The sequence below is a fragment of the Penicillium psychrosexuale genome (assembly GCF_028828465.1).
Source record: "Penicillium psychrosexuale strain IBT 29551 chromosome Unknown utg000002l, whole genome shotgun sequence".
NCBI classification, from domain to species: Eukaryota; Fungi; Ascomycota; class Eurotiomycetes; order Eurotiales; family Aspergillaceae; genus Penicillium; species Penicillium psychrosexuale.
This window is the reverse complement of record NW_026643187.1, coordinates 1,738,245-1,755,639: the sequence shown is the minus strand read 5'-3', so window position 1 is coordinate 1,755,639 and position 17,395 is coordinate 1,738,245. Positions and strand designations below refer to the sequence as shown.

At 47.3% G+C, this 17,395-nt stretch overlaps 7 protein-coding genes across 7 annotated transcripts; 2 read left to right on the top strand and 5 right to left on the bottom strand.

Moving 5' to 3' along the window:
• Positions 1-1,184: 1,184 nt before the first annotated feature.
• On the top strand, positions 1,185-5,194 carry N7518_001803 (hybrid sensor histidine kinase/response regulator; the record flags this gene model as incomplete). Its single annotated transcript, XM_057182731.1, has 7 exons — positions 1,185-1,282; positions 1,339-2,463; positions 2,513-3,244; positions 3,297-4,346; positions 4,400-4,694; positions 4,798-4,912; positions 4,980-5,194. Coding segments are annotated over 7 exons (3,630 nt in total), but the record flags the coding sequence as incomplete, so codon positions are not given.
• A 908-nt stretch (positions 5,195-6,102) lies between these two features.
• On the bottom strand, positions 6,103-7,988 carry N7518_001802 (CAIB/BAIF family enzyme; the record flags this gene model as incomplete). The annotated part of the gene is made up of 4 exons (XM_057182730.1): positions 6,103-6,654; positions 6,710-7,210; positions 7,264-7,562; positions 7,622-7,988. The coding sequence occupies 4 exons, from the start codon at positions 7,986-7,988 to the stop codon at positions 6,103-6,105; spliced, it is 1,719 nt and encodes a 572-aa protein (XP_057044180.1).
• An 877-nt stretch (positions 7,989-8,865) lies between these two features.
• N7518_001801 (putative ABC transporter) lies at positions 8,866-11,102 on the top strand (the record flags this gene model as incomplete). The annotated part of the gene is made up of 2 exons (XM_057182729.1): positions 8,866-9,577; positions 9,631-11,102. The coding sequence occupies 2 exons, from the start codon at positions 8,866-8,868 to the stop codon at positions 11,100-11,102; spliced, it is 2,184 nt and encodes a 727-aa protein (XP_057044179.1).
• Positions 11,103-11,384: 282 nt separating this feature from the next.
• N7518_001800 (MscL family protein) lies at positions 11,385-12,169 on the bottom strand (the record flags this gene model as incomplete). The annotated part of the gene is made up of 4 exons (XM_057182728.1): positions 11,385-11,507; positions 11,564-11,708; positions 11,781-11,981; positions 12,033-12,169. The coding sequence occupies 4 exons, from the start codon at positions 12,167-12,169 to the stop codon at positions 11,385-11,387; spliced, it is 606 nt and encodes a 201-aa protein (XP_057044178.1).
• A 596-nt stretch (positions 12,170-12,765) lies between these two features.
• On the bottom strand, positions 12,766-13,767 carry N7518_001799 (uncharacterized protein; the record flags this gene model as incomplete). The annotated part of the gene is made up of 3 exons (XM_057182727.1): positions 12,766-13,183; positions 13,408-13,642; positions 13,692-13,767. The coding sequence occupies 3 exons, from the start codon at positions 13,765-13,767 to the stop codon at positions 12,766-12,768; spliced, it is 729 nt and encodes a 242-aa protein (XP_057044177.1).
• A 327-nt stretch (positions 13,768-14,094) lies between these two features.
• Positions 14,095-14,523, bottom strand: N7518_001798 (uncharacterized protein; the record flags this gene model as incomplete). Its single annotated transcript, XM_057182726.1, has 1 exon — positions 14,095-14,523. One exon carries the CDS (start codon positions 14,521-14,523, stop codon positions 14,095-14,097), a length of 429 nt encoding a protein of 142 aa, XP_057044176.1.
• Positions 14,524-15,089: 566 nt separating this feature from the next.
• N7518_001797 (uncharacterized protein) lies at positions 15,090-17,196 on the bottom strand (the record flags this gene model as incomplete). The annotated part of the gene is made up of 7 exons (XM_057182725.1): positions 15,090-15,364; positions 15,422-15,492; positions 15,540-15,880; positions 15,938-16,005; positions 16,056-16,092; positions 16,141-16,221; positions 17,194-17,196. 7 exons carry the CDS (start codon positions 17,194-17,196, stop codon positions 15,090-15,092), a joined length of 876 nt encoding a protein of 291 aa, XP_057044175.1.
• Positions 17,197-17,395: the final 199 nt, after the last annotated feature.

Here is a 17,395-nt window from a genome sequence, read left to right as displayed (position 1 = left end):
TACAATTCCAAATACATACTGACCTTCTCCACCCATAGTGGGGACATGTGCTGACGCTTACATCAAACAGTTAGATTTGTCTGGTTTGGTCTATTTTCGTGCTTCAAGTTGATCTAGTTTAGATTGGATTTCATGCATATTCTCGCATAGAGACAAATCCCTCAGTATAACTATCTTGTATTTCTACCTCTGTGGGGTTATATATATCCGGGCATACTTTGTGAACTATACAAGGCCAACAAATATATGGAATCAAATATACAAGACCCAAACCCAAATCCAAATCCTAATTGCAATTCCAATTATCCCAAGAACTAAATAGAAACTCAACCTCCAACGGTTACACAAAGCCACCACATGTCCGAACTATGCAAGGTCAGCACACAGCCCAAACCAGCACATGCATGGCACCCATATCCGGTTCCTGTAGGAAATTCCACCAACTATGCAAATCAGCGTATCTCGAAGCTGATTGAATGAGACACATTACCATGAACCTTGGAAGATGATTCGCCACATGAAAAGAAGAGGTATGTCTACCGCTGGCCGCAATTTCAACCAGCCCGTGTAAATTAACACCTATCATATGACTTATTAAGCTACAACTAGCATTAAATACCGGTCGCATTTGATCAATTAGATACTCTCTACCATCTAGAATTTCAATGCTGTTTTTAAAATCAGATTATCTCTATTAGTGATTGTCTCCAAGGTTTCATAGATTGGGTCGGCTTTTTCTGCCATCTAGAAAGATTATGAAGGGAGAGGCGATATCTATAAAAAGAAGCAAAAAGACAAATGAAAAGAGTAAAAAACACCGTTATTCTTATTAATCTAAATAGCTCTATGGTGATATGTCGAACACTACGGTGGATATATCACGGTTACTCTAGTGGTACAGTATATTACCCCAGTACGCCACTTCAGCTTCTGCGTATATACATTTGAATACACTTGAGTACCTAGTGTACCTAGATACCTATATGTATATGTCCCTAGAATGAATATAGCCTCAATCAATACAGTTATAACTATGGAATATTCTAGCCCAAGCCCCCATAAATATTTCTTACCGAGAGGCCTAAGCCCCACCACAGTAGGGATTTCCCTCAAACAGGTTTCGTAACCCCGTTTTCTTCTCTTATTTCGACAACATGTATGCTATGAGAACTTCCTAACTTCAGTCTTATGCCGAAGTGACCAGCTATAGATCAGCTGGCCCATCTAAAATGGGTCAGCCAGGAAATGATGTCGAGCAAGAGAGAATCCGGGATTTATCAAAGTTTGTGATTCCCCGCCCGATTGCGATCTCCACTAACGCTTCCTCGACCTCTATAGGTATTATTGTACTTTTGATCAGCCAGTCTCTACAAGCTCAGACCCGGATCAACATGACCTCTCACAGGACTTAACCTCCCCTCGCCTTTCAAATGATACCACCCTGACCGCATTGACACAACTGGGTGTCTATCGCTTTGGATGCAATCGGTCTTTTGTTTCAATCATCGACGGAGAAAGTCAGCATGTCATTTCAGAGGCAACCGCGTCGATCTCCCTTCGAAACAAAGATCTTCATCGCGCGGATGATGGTATATTCCTGGGTGTCAATACACTGGACTTGCAATGGGGAGTGTGTCCCCACGCCATTCGACTTTTCACTGGACAAGATACTTCCCAGATACTAGACACGGAGAATATAACAGCCAATCAGACACGCAACATCATTCGCGATTTCACCAAGGAGGATTTCTACAAAGATCGCCCGTACGTCCTTGGCTGGCCGTTCTTTCGATTCTACGCCGAGGTGCCATTGTACAGCCCTTCCGGGTTCGTACTAGGTTCATATTGTGTGGTGGACAACAAGCCACGAACGAAATTTGGAGACGCGGATGTGGCTGCCCTTCGGGAGATTGCCGACTCCATTTCAAACCACCTTGAAAATGCGCGGATCGTTCAATATCATCGTCGTTCGGAGAACTTGGTCAAAGGATTGACAAACTTCGTCAAAAGTCATTCGAAATTTGACCCTACTGGCTCCTCCACTCAAGGTCAGATTGAAGCATCTGCGAAGAAACTGAATTCTGAAGATCTGGGGTCAATAGCCACCCGAAGCGATGTGGGTGGAACGATCGTTTCTTTGCCTACGGAAAAGGATATTGGTGTCTATTCACCCCTTGACCAAGGTTCGTCCACCAGTCTTAATGGAAAAGAAGCGTCGATCTTTTCTCAAAATATGCCTTCCGTGTCAAATTATACACAGCCATCGTCGCTTTCTCGAACCTCGGACCGAGACGAACCGCTTTCATCTTCCGTGGAAGGACCCCCGGAATCATTAGTGCCAGGCAATGTGTCTATCACTGAACGCATAGCTGCGATTTTTGCCCGTGCCAGTCTCCTGCTGAAAGAATCTTTGGATCTGGACGCCGTGGTCTTTCTTGATGCCCACCGAAATGACCCGCAATTGTTAGTCACTCTTTCGTTGGATTATTGACATTTTCTAACTATATTTTAGCGAATTTTCTGGACGGCATGATGATTGGGATGCCTTGCCGGAGTTTGCGACAGATTCCCCCATTGCGCCTACTGGTCCTTGGGACCTTCCTAATGCAAACTCTCTCAAAGATGCAGAAAAATATTGTGGGTCCTTGGGTCAGGCTATAAGCTGCAGACCAACTAAGAGCCACCTTGACTCTAAACGCCCGGTCACAGTGACCGAAGAGTTGCTACATTCGTTGATTACACACTTCCCAGATGGCCACATATTCAACATAGACAGCAGGAGCAATCCGGCCAGCCCCATTGATTCTGTATGTGGAAATCCAGAGACTTCCGATCCCAATTTTGAGAACTTTGAGCAGATTTTCCATCGTCTCGCTCATCAGCTCCCTGGAGCCAAGAGTGTGCTTTTCTATCCTCTATGGGATTGGAACAAATCGCGATGGCTCGCAGGTACACTAGCATGGGTAAACGGAAGTCATCGTCCTTTAGGCATAGAAGACCTACACTACTTTAAGGCTTTTGGAGATTCTATGATCTCTGAAGTATCCCGGATACACTGGACCGCCAGTGAGAACTCGAAATTTGACTTCGTAACTTCTATCAGTCACGAGCTTCGCTCCCCACTACATGGCATCCTCGCGAGCGCAGAGTTGCTACATGATATTCCGCTTCAGACTGCGCACCGTGATATGGTTAACATGATCTCAACATCGGGACTGACCTTGCTGGACACAATAGATCACCTGTAGGTTTCACTCGCAGTCCATCTGGTGAGGCCTTTTACTGACGAATACAAGGCTGGATTACTGTAAAATCAACAACTTGGCAACCACGCAAAGTCTCAGCGTGACCAACACTGAGGATTCTGGAACAAGCTTAGTTTCCGACTTCAATCTCGGTTCCTTGGTTGAAGAAGTCGCTGTTATACTCCATACCAGCCGAAAGGCACCCGCGCCTGTCCCGTCTCTTGCGAGTGAAATAGCTGCTGCTGCCTCGTCTTTGCAACCCGCCTCTCATATTACTCGAGATACCGATGAATTGTCAGTGGTAGTAAACATCGAGCAGTCCAGGTCCTGGATTATCCAATCAGTCGCTGGTGCCTGGAGGAGAATAGTCATGAACCTCCTCGGTAACGCAATGAAATGGACACAGGCCGGCCTCGTCGAGGTATCATTGTCACAAACCGCAACTCAAAGTCAAGCAGAACCTCATCTTGTCCATCTCCGCGTTACAGACACGGGCCAAGGAATTTCTCAGGACTTTCTCAGAAACTCCGCGTTCTCTCCGTTCGCCCAGGAAGACGCTCTATCAGAAGGCGTTGGGCTTGGACTCAGCGTCGTGCGTAAGCTAGTGACTTTTCTGGGTGGTCACCTCAAAGTGAAGAGCGAAACTGGTGTTGGTACCCAGGTCGATGTTTACATCCCCGTACGGCGTCCGAGGAATCTTCTCCCCACCAAGCCATTCGGCGATGCTTCCTCTCCGGATATGCAAAGACACAAGGACACTATGAAGGCATGCCTCATTGGGTTCAACGGCTGTCCTGACTTGACGGAGGAGCCCACTGGTATTCTGAGCTCCGATGCGAAACGAAAGCTTTCTATTCAGAGTACTCTCGCCAATGTTTTGAGGGTACAACTGGGATGGCATGTCGCACTGGTAGAGTCGCTTGAGAAGGGAGAGGGTGATGTCGCGGTTATTGAGGAAGCAAAGTTCAACGCTATGTTGAATGACCAATCACCCTCGGCTATGACTGCCGGCCATCACTTCAAATTCTTCATTGTCTTAGGCAGCACGGCATCATCGTTAGGCTACTCACTTCCTCCGAATGCTATCCTGATGTCACAGCCGTACGTTTAGAGTTTACCCCCTTTTACTGTACTTGAGCTAACTTTCGTTACAGATATGGACCTCAGAAGATCTATGAAACCGCTCAAAAAGTCGTGCATCTGCACAATTCACAACCTCAAATACGCGGCCTTGAAGCTCCCATTGCCGTTCCACCAACAAGCCATGAAATTATTCCGTCAAAACCTACCTCGTCGACCCTACCAGAAATATCGGAAGGTCTTCCACAACAGCCTCCAGTTGAACTGGTCTGTCAGAGTAGTCCTATCGGAGAGCCTCCGATAAGATCGAATGGACAAATGAACGATATGCATGTTCTAATTGTAGATGACAATGACATCAATCTCCAGGTATGTTATCTCACTGCAAACTCGATTACGCAAAAGTCGCCCTCCCCTTTTTGTATATCGGTTTCCTCAATAAATTCCTTCTGTCTGACTTACAACCATGCAGATATTGGCTACGTTTATGCGAAAACTTGGATGTAGTTATGACACAGCTTCTAATGGACTCATTGCATTGGAACTTGTCGAAAGTTCAAGTCGAAGATACGATTTGATATTGATGGGTTCGTCTACTAGTTTGCTAAACACTCCTCATCCCGAAAGTACTAACTGGGTGGTTGTTAATTCTAGACTTATCAATGCCTATAATGGATGGCCTGGTTTCAACCAGTAAGATCCGACAACACGAAAAAGATCACGGTCTCCAACCCTCCCGCATCATGGCTGTTACAGGCGTCGCTTCAGCTACCATGCAACAGGCGGCAGTGACCGCAGGTGTCAACGAGTACTTGATCAAACCTCTCTCTCTCCGTAAGCTGAAGAAGCTTATCGAACCCACATTATAACGGATACCCTCTCCTGTAAATATACAAAATTCAGCTCCGACGATTTCCCGGAGGCTGTCTAAAGATTCGCGATCAGCGTTAGCCCTATCTTGAATCGTGATACTATAGCATACGCCCAAGAGCAAGAAAATGAACAGCTCGATTGTACCTCATTCTTGACTAACAGAACATATTCACATTCATAGTTCCCCTCGTCAATACCATAAACCAAATACCGCTGTCTAATTCCCTATTTATCTAAGACCAAAGCCCTAGAAACACTCGTATACAACACAGCCCACATAACTTCATCCTTATTCGCCATGCAAGGATTCATATGACCAATCCTCTCCCTAGCCCACGCAATCCCACCCCTTAAGACTCTCAGCCAACAAATGCAGCGTCATCTGTACACCATCGAATCCACAGTCTCGGAGGTCGTCATACACACCAAGACAATCAACCAGCCACAGGCCGTTAAACATGATTACAGCTGTGCCGCTGAGAGTCGTCAGCTCGGCGCGCAGCTCATACGCCAGGCAGGTGAGATTGTTGTGCTTATGTAGGCTCAACGCATTGCGAGACCGGCTGGTCTAGCACCGTTTGTTAGTGAGGTTTGCTTTTTTGACACACTCTCGACTAACTACTTTGGGTATGTCTACCGCTGGCCGCAATTTTCAACCAGCCTGTGAAGTTATTTAAATTAATAAGAACAGTAGTAGTAACTATTTGAAATTAATAATGATGAATCATGCGGGGATCTATGTCGCTTATAAGCCTAATTTCCTCGATTGGGTCAGACCGAGCCTATGTCAGAGATTCCGGTTTCTCGAGGTAATTTGCAGATGGTGTTCAATTGCGATCTATGTACAGTGAGTGCATATCCCGTATTTAAAGGCTAAAAAGGAAAGAAGACTGTGCGGAAATGACTAGCATTTCTTCACATCCGTCTCCTTGACGCTAAACTCCTCCCACGAAGCTCGGTCAAATCCGTTCGGACGACTAGACCGCACAAACTGATTATCCACTCCGCCAATGACTACCACTGGCTTCACAATCTCGATATCCGCACCATATGCGCGCGATGTCCATAACTCTGTCAATGGCTCGCGACCTTCCGACTCAGAACCGGCAGGCTTGTACAAGTGCGGGAATCGCTCCTGCATGCCCTTCAGCACGGTCGACGAGATGCGGTCAACACTGTCGCAGTGACGCAACTTGAAGAACTCAGGCGGTTGCACCTTACGAAGCTCCTCCTGCACATCAGCGGGGTATTGGCCCATTGCAAAGAGGAGAAGGTCGTAGTGCATCAGCGAAGCTTTGCCGTGGTAGGAGCCACCGGTCTTCGCGCGGTGATAGAGACCAGTCAACGCGGCGATGGCGCCCATGCAGCCTGTGCCGTAGTCGGAGATGGGGTAAGGAGGTACAACGGGTGTTGAGAGGCCCATGAACTGGCCTTGGGCCCAGGCGATTCCAGTCACCTGTAGCTGAGGTCAGTTTTGATCTGGACATTAGAGACAGTATGTGATAACTTACGCAATCTGCGATCTGCTGCCATCCAGCGCGGCCAGCCCACTCACCCTCGTATCCGAAGCAGTTCTCATTCACGTAAACAATGCCTTTGCCGCGCTTCTCGGCCAACGCAGCCATGGCCTCTGCTCCGTAGCCAAGCTTATCCAGTGCTCCGGGACGGTAGCCATCTACGATGACATCCACGTCATCCAGGAGCTTCTCAAACTCCTTTCGTCCAGCCTCGCTCTTCAAATCAAGATCTGCTGCAATCTTGCCCATGTTGCCATCAACTTGGAAAAACGGCACATCGGAAAGGTTTGGACTGGTTATCTTCAAAACATCGGCACCATATTCGGCTAGAAGGCGGGTAATAGTCGGGCCTGCGATGATACGGCAGAGCTCCAGTACTTTGATGCCCTCGAGGATCTTCTTGCTGCCGTTGCGTCTAGCTGGGAAAGGAGTCGGAGGAAGATCACCAGGCAATTTGCTGACTTTCCATGCAGGCTCTTGGACATTAAGTTTTCCCTGTCGAATGATTAGCTTGTCTGTTGCGGTCGGATACAGCATGCAACACTTACATGGGGAGTCTTGATAAAGTCCTTATGTTTGTAAGCAGTCACACCAGCCTGGCGTTTCTCTTTGTTCATCTCTTCAAGCTCCGCAGCTGTATATTGCTGTACCTTGCTCTCAATAACCTTGATGATTTCTTCATAATCAGTCAGGTCTGGTCGTTGGCCCTCGAGCCCAATCATGTTCAAGGTCGTCGTAGCCTCCAGAGAGCCATGGATATGGAAGTATTCGCCTGGGTTCTTAGTCTTGTAAAGATTCGCCGACATACGTCGATAGCCGTTGGATTGGGCAGCCAGCAAATCCGTATCTGTTACAGTCAATATTGTCTTGTCGCTCCATATAATCAGTCTCCACAGAAATACACACTCTTCAGCTTTGCTTTCACAGCAGGGTCCAATTTTGACAGACCATCCACCTTTGCCATATACGCTTGACATCCAAAGGCAGTGGCAGCTTCGAGGTTGACTTGAATGCCCCGAGGTTCCTCACCAGCACCGAAGCGCAGATCGGCAATGGCTGCAGCCACGGAACCTTCGATACCCTTCAGAGCAGCGAGAGTTTCGGTCTCTTTAAAGGGAATAGGGAAGTAGATTTCATTATGACTGGTAGAGAACGAGACGCGGTCTTTGTTCGCAAGAACCTCGGGTGGTAAGTCGAAGCGTTCCGACTGGTCACACAGCGCAGAGAAGATGCGACTGGTCTCAAGGACCGGGGAGTACGCGCTGGGTGGCATGTTGCTTCTTTCTCTCTGCGTAGATACTTGCACTTGAATGTTGGTCGAATGGAGATTCCACGGCGATTTGATATCGGGTGAACGCGTCGTGGTTGCCACGTGAGATTTAGGTGGAAAGCACAGATGCGCGGAAGGTTTGTGGGGAAATGAAGTAAGAGCAGGCTATATAAGCCTTGGAAGGTCCATGACGACCTCTGATAATCGGGTCCCGAGAGTTTGGCCGTCGGGTGGCCACACCCGCCCATTAGCCGTCGGCTTACATTTATATTAGGATTTAGGTACTACGACTTGCCGGCGATGATAATAGATATCTGTTGCTTTTATTCCAAGTATTTCTGTCCAATGCTTGAGCTTCGAATTGTCCCAAAGACAGCAGATATAAAACACGTCGAAATGTCAAGCTATGCAACTCCCCCCGCACGATGCAGATCCGAAACAGACGGCTATCCGGCCCCGGGATCGGATGCGATCAGATCGGAACGGTCACGTGAGGTATTTAGGCGTTTCAATCTCCCAGAGAATAGTTATTCCATGTGCTTAGAGATGATCAATATCAGATTCAGATTAGTTATCTACGACTTGGTTATTGATGTTACTTGACTGCTTCGGATGAGGCAGAAAAGTGGACATTGAAAAGGTCACATGATATAATGGGACAAGTCCTGATATCATGTCCTAGTTCGATTATTAGCCATTGCAAATATACAGCCTTCGTGATCTCTACCATGTAACTGTATTGTAGCGAATCATGGATCTGTTTGAGGCTCAGGTACAGCCGAATCAGCATGAGGTCACGTGACCTGTAAAATGTTAACCCCGAATCTCCAATCTCCAATCTCCGCACTTTTGCGACGTTTCCAGTAAGTTGATGGCGACAATGCTACTCCGAACGAAATTGCGACCGAGGGCATTGCGGCTCACGGCTTACCGCCCGACCCGTTTCAAGTCCGAAATCCCATTCCTTCGTATTGAAGACGGAACCTTTTACAAGAAATACCCAACCTCCGAAGACTCGTCCAATCCACCTCTTTTCCCAAACCTGAACTTCACTCTGCCCGCTATTTATGTTAACGGTGCAACCAAGAAGGCACCTCTGCAACACTGGGCTATAATTGGTCCAGCCGGCCGAACCGACCTCCTGCATATCCTCCGCGGCCAACACATCTGTATCCCGCCCAAGGCACGTTCATATCCGTACCTTCTCACAGACGAGATCGCCGAAAAAGACCCACAACTACGCGTGATTGAAAATGCGGTCCAATATGTCGGTTTCAGCGGCGAGGGCTCGGGGGCCATTGGAGGAGTCCGTGGCGCATATCTCAGTGCTCGCTATGAGAGTTACCGGGAGGAAACCGACTGGACCGTGCTGCAATACTTGCGGGGCCAGACCTCCTTGAATCCGATGGAGGGCGATGAAAATGGCACGCTACATGATGAACGTTTTCTCCAGCGGACTGTTGAAAGTCTTGAGCTAGGAAATCTTCTCCTCTTGCCAGTCTCGAGTCTAAGCAATGGTCAAACTCGTCGAGCGCGAATTGCAAAGGCTATTCTAAGCAAACCAGAGCTATTGCTTCTTGACGAGCCATTCAGTAAGTGTTTCTGATTCACATTCGATGGCTGTGATATTCTAACCTCTACTTAGTGGGATTGGACCCGGTGGCAGTGAGGAAGATCTCTAACCTTCTTCATGAATTAGCGAAGAAGAGCGCCCCGCGGCTCATTCTAGCTCTGCGCCCCCAGGACAAGGTGCCGGACTGGATCACACACATTATGGTTTTGGGTAATGACCATAAGGTTCTCCTGCAAGGGCCAAAGCCAGATATCGAAGACACGCTCAATGTCTGGAGCTACGTCGCAAATAAGTCTAAGCCGGACTCTTTACCCGACCGGCAAGCGGAAATATTGGAGAAATGTACAGCAGACTTGAAGGCTGGTGTCTTGGACAAAGAACTCCTTGGGGATTTAGTGGCGCATACGAATGAGATAAAGTCCACAGAAGTCCATGCACCCTTGGGCGGAGAGCCAGTCATTGATATGGAAGGAGTTCATGTCAAGTACGGGGATAAGGTAGTACTCGGTAATTGGCAACAGAACGTAAATGGCGAAGCAAAGGATGGGCTGCATTGGCGAGTACGTCGGGGGCAACGCTGGGCGATCCTTGGTCCCAACGGGTCAGGCAAGACAACATTGCTATCAATGATCACATCCGACCATCCGCAAGCGTATGCACAGCCTGTCAAACTTTTCGGACGATCCAGGCTTCCGGAGCCTGGCAAACCAGGAATTTCAATCTTTGAACTGCAGTCCCGCATTGGACATTCATCACCGGAGATCCATGCGTTCTTCCCGCGTCAATTATCAATCCGTGCAGCACTTGAGAGTGCCTTCGCCGAGACCTTCCTGTCAAAGCCGAAGCTGAACATTCAACGCGATCAAGATATATCCGCAGTCCTGCAATTCTTCCAGCCCCATCTGGATCCAAATTACGCCCCGGGTGAGGTACCAAAAATATCGACTGCCGGTCTCCCGTCACTCACGAAGCGGACTCACGTCAAGCTAGGTACATACGCGTTAATGGATCACATTGTTGGATACGCAGATGAAATTCTCTTCAGTGAGCTCACCACCGCACAACAACGCATTGTGCTTTTCCTCCGGGCCATCGTCGCCAAGCCGGACATTGTTATTCTCGACGAAGCTTTCTCGGGCTTATCTGCAGCACAGCGTAACGCGTGCTTGCATTTCTTAGAAAATGGCGAGAGACCTAAACGCCGTGCACTTAATGTTCAAGCCCGCTCCTCGAAGGAGTCGGAATTCCGGTTCACTGGTCTCACGGAGGATCAAGCCTTGATCATGACTAGCCATGTGGCCGATGAGATTCCCGACAGCGTCCGCTACTACATGCGACTGCCGTCTCCTCCAGGGACTTTCAATCCCCTTGATTTCCGCTTTGGTATTCTCCAATCTAAAACCACTCTGAGACACCCTCAGACCTGGGAGGCAGCCTGGTCTCCTCCCGACGCGTTCACCAAGCATGCCCGCAGGACGTGGCGCCGCAAGCAACATACTTTGCCGGTACAGGATATGACTGAATTCGAATGGTGGTCGATATAGAGGTATAGAAATTTAGATCTGGCATTCTGGTGTCTGTATTATACAGCTTCTTGTACATTCAATTCACATCCCAATTCATCAAATCCAACGGTCTTTCCGAGGTTTTCACAGCCCTCGATCAATAACAACAATAAATCAAATCACATCATCTACTCGTGCATAATCGGACTCGCTAAACAACTGCACAAAAATTGCAACGGGAAACTGTCTGTACCTGTTACCCTCACGTGCGCCCTCGTGAGGGTAACAGTACCTCACAAATCCACCGTCATCTAGTACAACCTAGGAAATTTGCCCAGCACGACTCGGCTCGGCATTAGCCAGTTCCTCGCGAGAGCTTTTATCACTCCGAGGCTCGTCTTCCCTTCCGTCTTGCCATGTTGAGCAATGACGACAGCGAAGCGCCTTTGGACAATCAACAATTAGCCGAGGTAAAACTCACACCTGATCAAACTACTTACCGATTTACTGATATACTGCCTGCAGTATGGACACCGGACAGTAGGCTTGATGATCTTGTCGGGAAAGATCATCATGTACATATTTCCGACCGCGTATAGAGTAAGACTGACACCCAGGAAGTTGAGAACTGTCTCGGCAAACAGTCTGCATAAAGGTTGTGTTAAAACTCATCGATGGGAGAGACCTTCCATGAGTATCTGAGGTGGGTCTACATACCCATAAGCCAGAACCAGTGCTCCATCTTCTCTCGCTTGATATAGGGTATTATACCCATTCTGCTGGTCGTAGGTCGGACCCTTGGAGAGAACGGCGAATTTCTGGTCCATGTTTCGGTTCAGGAATGGCAGTAGAGAGACAATCGGCAGAATTATGTCTGTGACGAAAGATGTGACGACTTTAGTGAACGCATTGGCTATACTTTTGAGATGTTAGCATTTTGATTAGTTTTATGCGATAGGGAGAGCTCACATCAAACCCAACGCAACCTCGAGAACGTTATCCCGTGCCGCAAAATTGATGAAGCCCTCCCAAGCAAGCCGCACATGTTTCTGGGCCTTTTGGCCAGTACGTATAAATACATCAGTGCTATCGTCGAGACCGCGCATGTTGGGTGTACGTGAAGGTCGTAAATCTCAAGGGAGCATATTCAGGCAAAAACAAAAACAAAGGAGAAAACGCCTCTTAAGAACCCGCAGACGCCTCTATTCGGCTTAACGCACGGCCCAACCTTATCGGGAGTTGGGCTGCATACTAGTATACAAAAAGTACATTTGGCATTAGACCGTGCAGCCCAATTCCCACTTCGGGGTTTGGATAAGCGTTGGACCGAGTATCGGAGCTTTGACGTCCACACGCTCGAGTCATGTGGGCGGGGATGCTGTCTTAGCGCCTGCTACGTGTAGGACATACTCCGCACATATTTGATGTTAACCGTTCACGTCTGTAATTACGGCGTGGGCAATAGGCATATTCGCTTGGGCGTAGCGCATTGCCTGACCTTCAAATGGCGATGTTAGTATAAAGTACCCGGTACCTGGCAATCTACGGATAACTCCACCTTGTGATTAGCGCTTCTACAAATACAAGCGTAACAAGAGATAGCAGTACTGACATTCATAAGGAGACATCACAGTCCGTTATACCTAACTGGCGATTCATTTCACATCACTAATATAGCAAGTCCTCCTAATTCATTCCACCCTCAACGCATTTCGAGAAAATGCGACTTGATACCCGTCATAAAGCCAAGCACTCGGTCACGATTCGGCAAACCGCTTAAAACATACCAGTTCTTATCAAAAACAAGACCCATCAAATCAAGCCGTAGGCCCTGCCAATCGATTGAACAGTTGGCCTCCCTGAGTGAGTTCAACTCAATGAAGATCTCCTCTTTTAGCCGCCTCTTCCAAAACCAATCAGGCAATGTCCACTGCAATACAGAAAGCATATTCCGTGTGTTCTTCAAATCAGCCGGTGTATAGTCAACAGGGCAGATGAAATCGGCAATCATAATCGCAACTTCCAATGGCACGTCACTGTAACGGGATTGCACACGTTCCTTCTTGGTCTTCCTTGCGCTTTCAATTGCTCTTTGAACTTCGGGCACTATGAGAGGACTCCTGTAAATATCACAGGCATGTTTGGAGTCCTTTGGATCCCAATCCTTCCACTGCCAATATCCCGACCGAGTCCTAAGTCTCGTCTGCCTACGCTTCAATATCCTGAACGGATAATCATTAGCTCCCCACGATCCGCGGCTACGCCAGTATTGTCGGGCAGCGCGAACGAATTTCTCCATTTTGCTCTCGATCAGTGTCGTTGATATGATGTGGTTAAGAAAAACCCAGCAGTGCGCATGGACAACGAATCCGACATTTTTGCGTTTGTACTCTCTCGGTTGTCTTTAGAGTATTGCTGGATAGAATTGAATGAAGGAGTCGTCGTATCGGGGGTTTTCAAGTCTTCTCCACCAATTCGCGCCATGCCGGGGCTTTTTGGAATAATCCCGGGATTAGGGTATCCTCCTTCAAATGCAGTGATACCGCTCAGAAAGTATTTGCTATCGGGCTCTTTGATAACTGTGTCTGTTAGGGTAAACTGGGTCTAGGGCGCGATTATAAAACTCACTAGCTCGACACATGCATGTCCACATGTTGGGATACTTCGTGAATTCTGCCTCCTCTACCTCCTTTGATGGGACCATCACATGTTTAAGCTTGGCCTTCTTATGGTGCTTCCATTGTTTTTCTTGTACCAAATCAATGCGACGGAGTGAATTTATATGTTGGAAGTCAGTAATCCTCAAAAGCTGCACTCCGCATAGGAGGCAATTTGAGGATGAGGCCATAGATGTACTAGCGACGAATATAGTGTTGAGTTGATGTGATAATGAAAGATGCTATCGGGCTTATATATTAAGGCTGAAATAAAAACTCTATATGATGTAACAATAAAGGCTCGAATTTATGGTATTGGTCATCGTGGCTGAATCCATACAAATTTACACACCAATTCCAACAAGATATATAATCTATACATGGAATTTGTCCTGAATATGCAAAGCCGTCGACTCAAGGACTCCAGCAATCCAAAGGTTCTCTAACTCGCGTTGTTGGACCTTTACCGCCAGTGCCTCCAGGCGGGCCTCTATCTCATCGCAATCGTCTTCAAACTCAGTCTGGTCTGCAAGATCCCGGATGAACCAATAGCTGCGTTGCTTAAGAACGAGAGAACATCTTGGGGTTTCCGCAACCATATCAAGCCCAGTGCCTTTCACTCGCGCTATTTGAGACCATAGTCTGATAAGCCCTCTATGAACATTGCAGTTTTGCTCATAATCATAATTTTCCGGATGTTTTCTGGTGTAATTAGCCAGAGCCTCTGCCTGTTTCACAAAAATGCGGCCCTCCATTTGGAAGCTTTTTTGCCACGGCGAGCGTGCTGGCTCACAGTTATACATCTTTTAGAAACTCAAGGCTAAGCAGGGTCGGGAATTGGAACTCACCTGGGTCTTTCTAAATAGACCGGACTGAAAGAAAATGAGAGTGCGGACCTTATTCTTAGAGGGCTGAATGTGGGTTGCTTGATCGATTTACTCGGGAAATTGCTGCAATGGGAGCTATTTATGAAATTTCCGGTTGATATTCAGCTAGCTGAACATTGAACTCCTTTCCGTGGAGAAATAAAGGCACCAAAGGCTATGAAAAGCCTTTGTTTTCTTGTCATTTCTCCTCGGGTGGTTATTTCACTCTTTCGTGTCTCTGGTACTGCTAGTTGCACTGAGTCAACGACTTTGTCGATTGGCTGAGAATTACTTAATAGAGACAAAAGATAATAACTTTGTTTGGATTCTTTGTGTTCGATTCCTCTTAAAGATCTAGAAAATTTCTAACAAAGCGATCCTGGCTTTCTCGCCGTAGGTAAAAATACAAAAGGCAAAAAAGAATGAATGATATGGTACCTCCCCCTTTGATAGAAAAGCAGAAGAAAAACTCCGATCCATATAGATGTAGTTTCGATCCTATCTTACACAGCAGACTGATTATGAGTAGGCGACTGGTTGAAATCACCACTAGGACTGGGCGAATTACTCGGGCTAGGTGTCTGTCGCGGCCAAATACCCTTCTCGTTAATCTGTGAATCGCTGGGATTGTTCGTGTGGGTGGCATATCGGCTGGAAAGCCTAGACCAGACTTTGGTATGAATGACCTTGAACAAAGGCCGCATATTTGACAGACAGGCGGCAACTATTCCGACAGCGGGCTCGATGCAAGTCCACACGCTTGCTGGGACTTGGTTATCTGTTTTTATATCAGTGAGGAGCCCTCATATGTAGGTTGGAGAGTAATTTCACGTACAGGTAATGTCTTCACCCTGGGTGGAAAGCTGAATCAGGACGACCAGACGAATGATGTCGAATATTAAAGTTCTGCATTAATTAGAAGAATACTTGGAATAGAGACAGCAAAATCTTACAAGACTCCCAGAATAAAAATCCCGGAAAGACCAAGCTTCTGGACCTTGGAGATGGGAAGAGTCCACACAATGTGCATAGGCATCAGGAGGATGATTGCGTCCGTTGCGATGTTGGGGACTTGAAGACCGTAATAGAATTTTGACGATTCATGCAACCACCTGGTAGCATGGGATGCCACAGCTTCTCGGTTGGGATGCAAATAAAGCAGCCCGCGAGAATACCGCAGATTGACGGCGTACTTCATGCTCTTGGCAGGGAACAGTCTGCGGTAAAGCATCAGGATGGATAGTTTGATGCTTGCAATGCAGCCGGTATAGAGGATCGAGCCTGTAAACAGTGTCTGTGGGTCTATTAGTACACGCATGCGTTTCATAGCGAATCGGATGTAATTCCATACCTTCAAGTAGATAACGAGCTGTTCGGGGGAGATCTCGACGATATGGGTTCCGAGTCCATTGTAGAGTACTGCCGTGCGTTAGCTCCTGGCTGGTTTAGGTGAATGATATTCGACGTACAAACAACTCCGGCTATCGATATACCGTATTCGAAGATCTGTTTGCAAGTTAGCCTTGTCATAAACAATCAAGGCGTGCTTCTCACCAACGCAATGATAATGAGCCAGTCATCCACAAAAAGACCGCTGCCGTTGATCTTCCGAGAGATGATGCGGAATCCAAGCCACTGAATCCGCCATATTGCACGTATCACCAAGTATAGAGTGACTCCCCAAATGAGTGGAGGCACCAATATCAGCGTGACGCAGGATATATACACAGAAGCGAACAAGGAAATGAACAGGTCTCACCTTGAATATAACCTTAAGGAATGGCTGCTCTCCCACAGTAGTAGCTGATATATATCCCACCCTTACATATTAGCCGATTAACGTCAGAGCAACTAGTCAAACCCTACTCAGGAAACAACAAGGGCTTTGACAACTAGTATCAACCTTTTCCGGGGAAGAGATCCCCCGTTACTAATTGATGCATCAGTTTTAACGTGAAGATATATCTACGGTCCATGCGCCCCTTCAATGCATCGCCTTGCATAGTATCATGGCTAGCTTGACAGCCGGTGCTGCAGTGTCGGATGCACATAAGGGACTCCATAGACTCTTCAGAGGGAATGGGCGAGCCACTTAGTGGATCATCGTGGCGCATCGACCCATCCCCGGTGAGATCGGTGTCGACCCGCCAGTTTGGTTTGTCCGATCGTGCGATCGCACGATCTCTCTCGAGTTTATTGATATGGTACATCCCAGGGGCGACTATTGGTAGTACTCTGTACTCTACCTTAAATTGCGACCTGAATTGCTACCTTCCATACCTTGGAGGGTGGCCTGCTATCATGGCTCGAATGCCCAGTCTGGGATTGATATGTGGTGGGCGAGACCCTTGAATACTCTTATTGAAGGTTTAATGGTTCGTACTCGTCTATGGACATATGTAGCTAGTAAATGTCGCGAAAGGGTTCAATTATTGGCTGTCAAACTCTAGGGCTTGAGTGGATACCTATGGCGATAGGATTACATGTTGTTAGGCTAAAATAAATGCTTAGAGATGAACATACGCATTTTCTCGTTGATTCTACTAGATTTAATCCATTTTTCCTGTTTTGTTCTCTGCTTGTGCCTAACCTGATCTCAACCCTCACCATGCCCTGTTTCCAACGTAGGTGGCAATATGATAAATCACATGCCACCAACCGCATACAATTGTCTGCAACATTGATGAGAGCAGTAGATTTCGTACGTAACTGCCGGCTTCAGTCTTGAATTCTTGCCTGTAGATTGACAAAGCTGACAGGCTACGGAGTCCTCTGTCCCTAAGAGTAAATAAAAAGATACATCAAATGA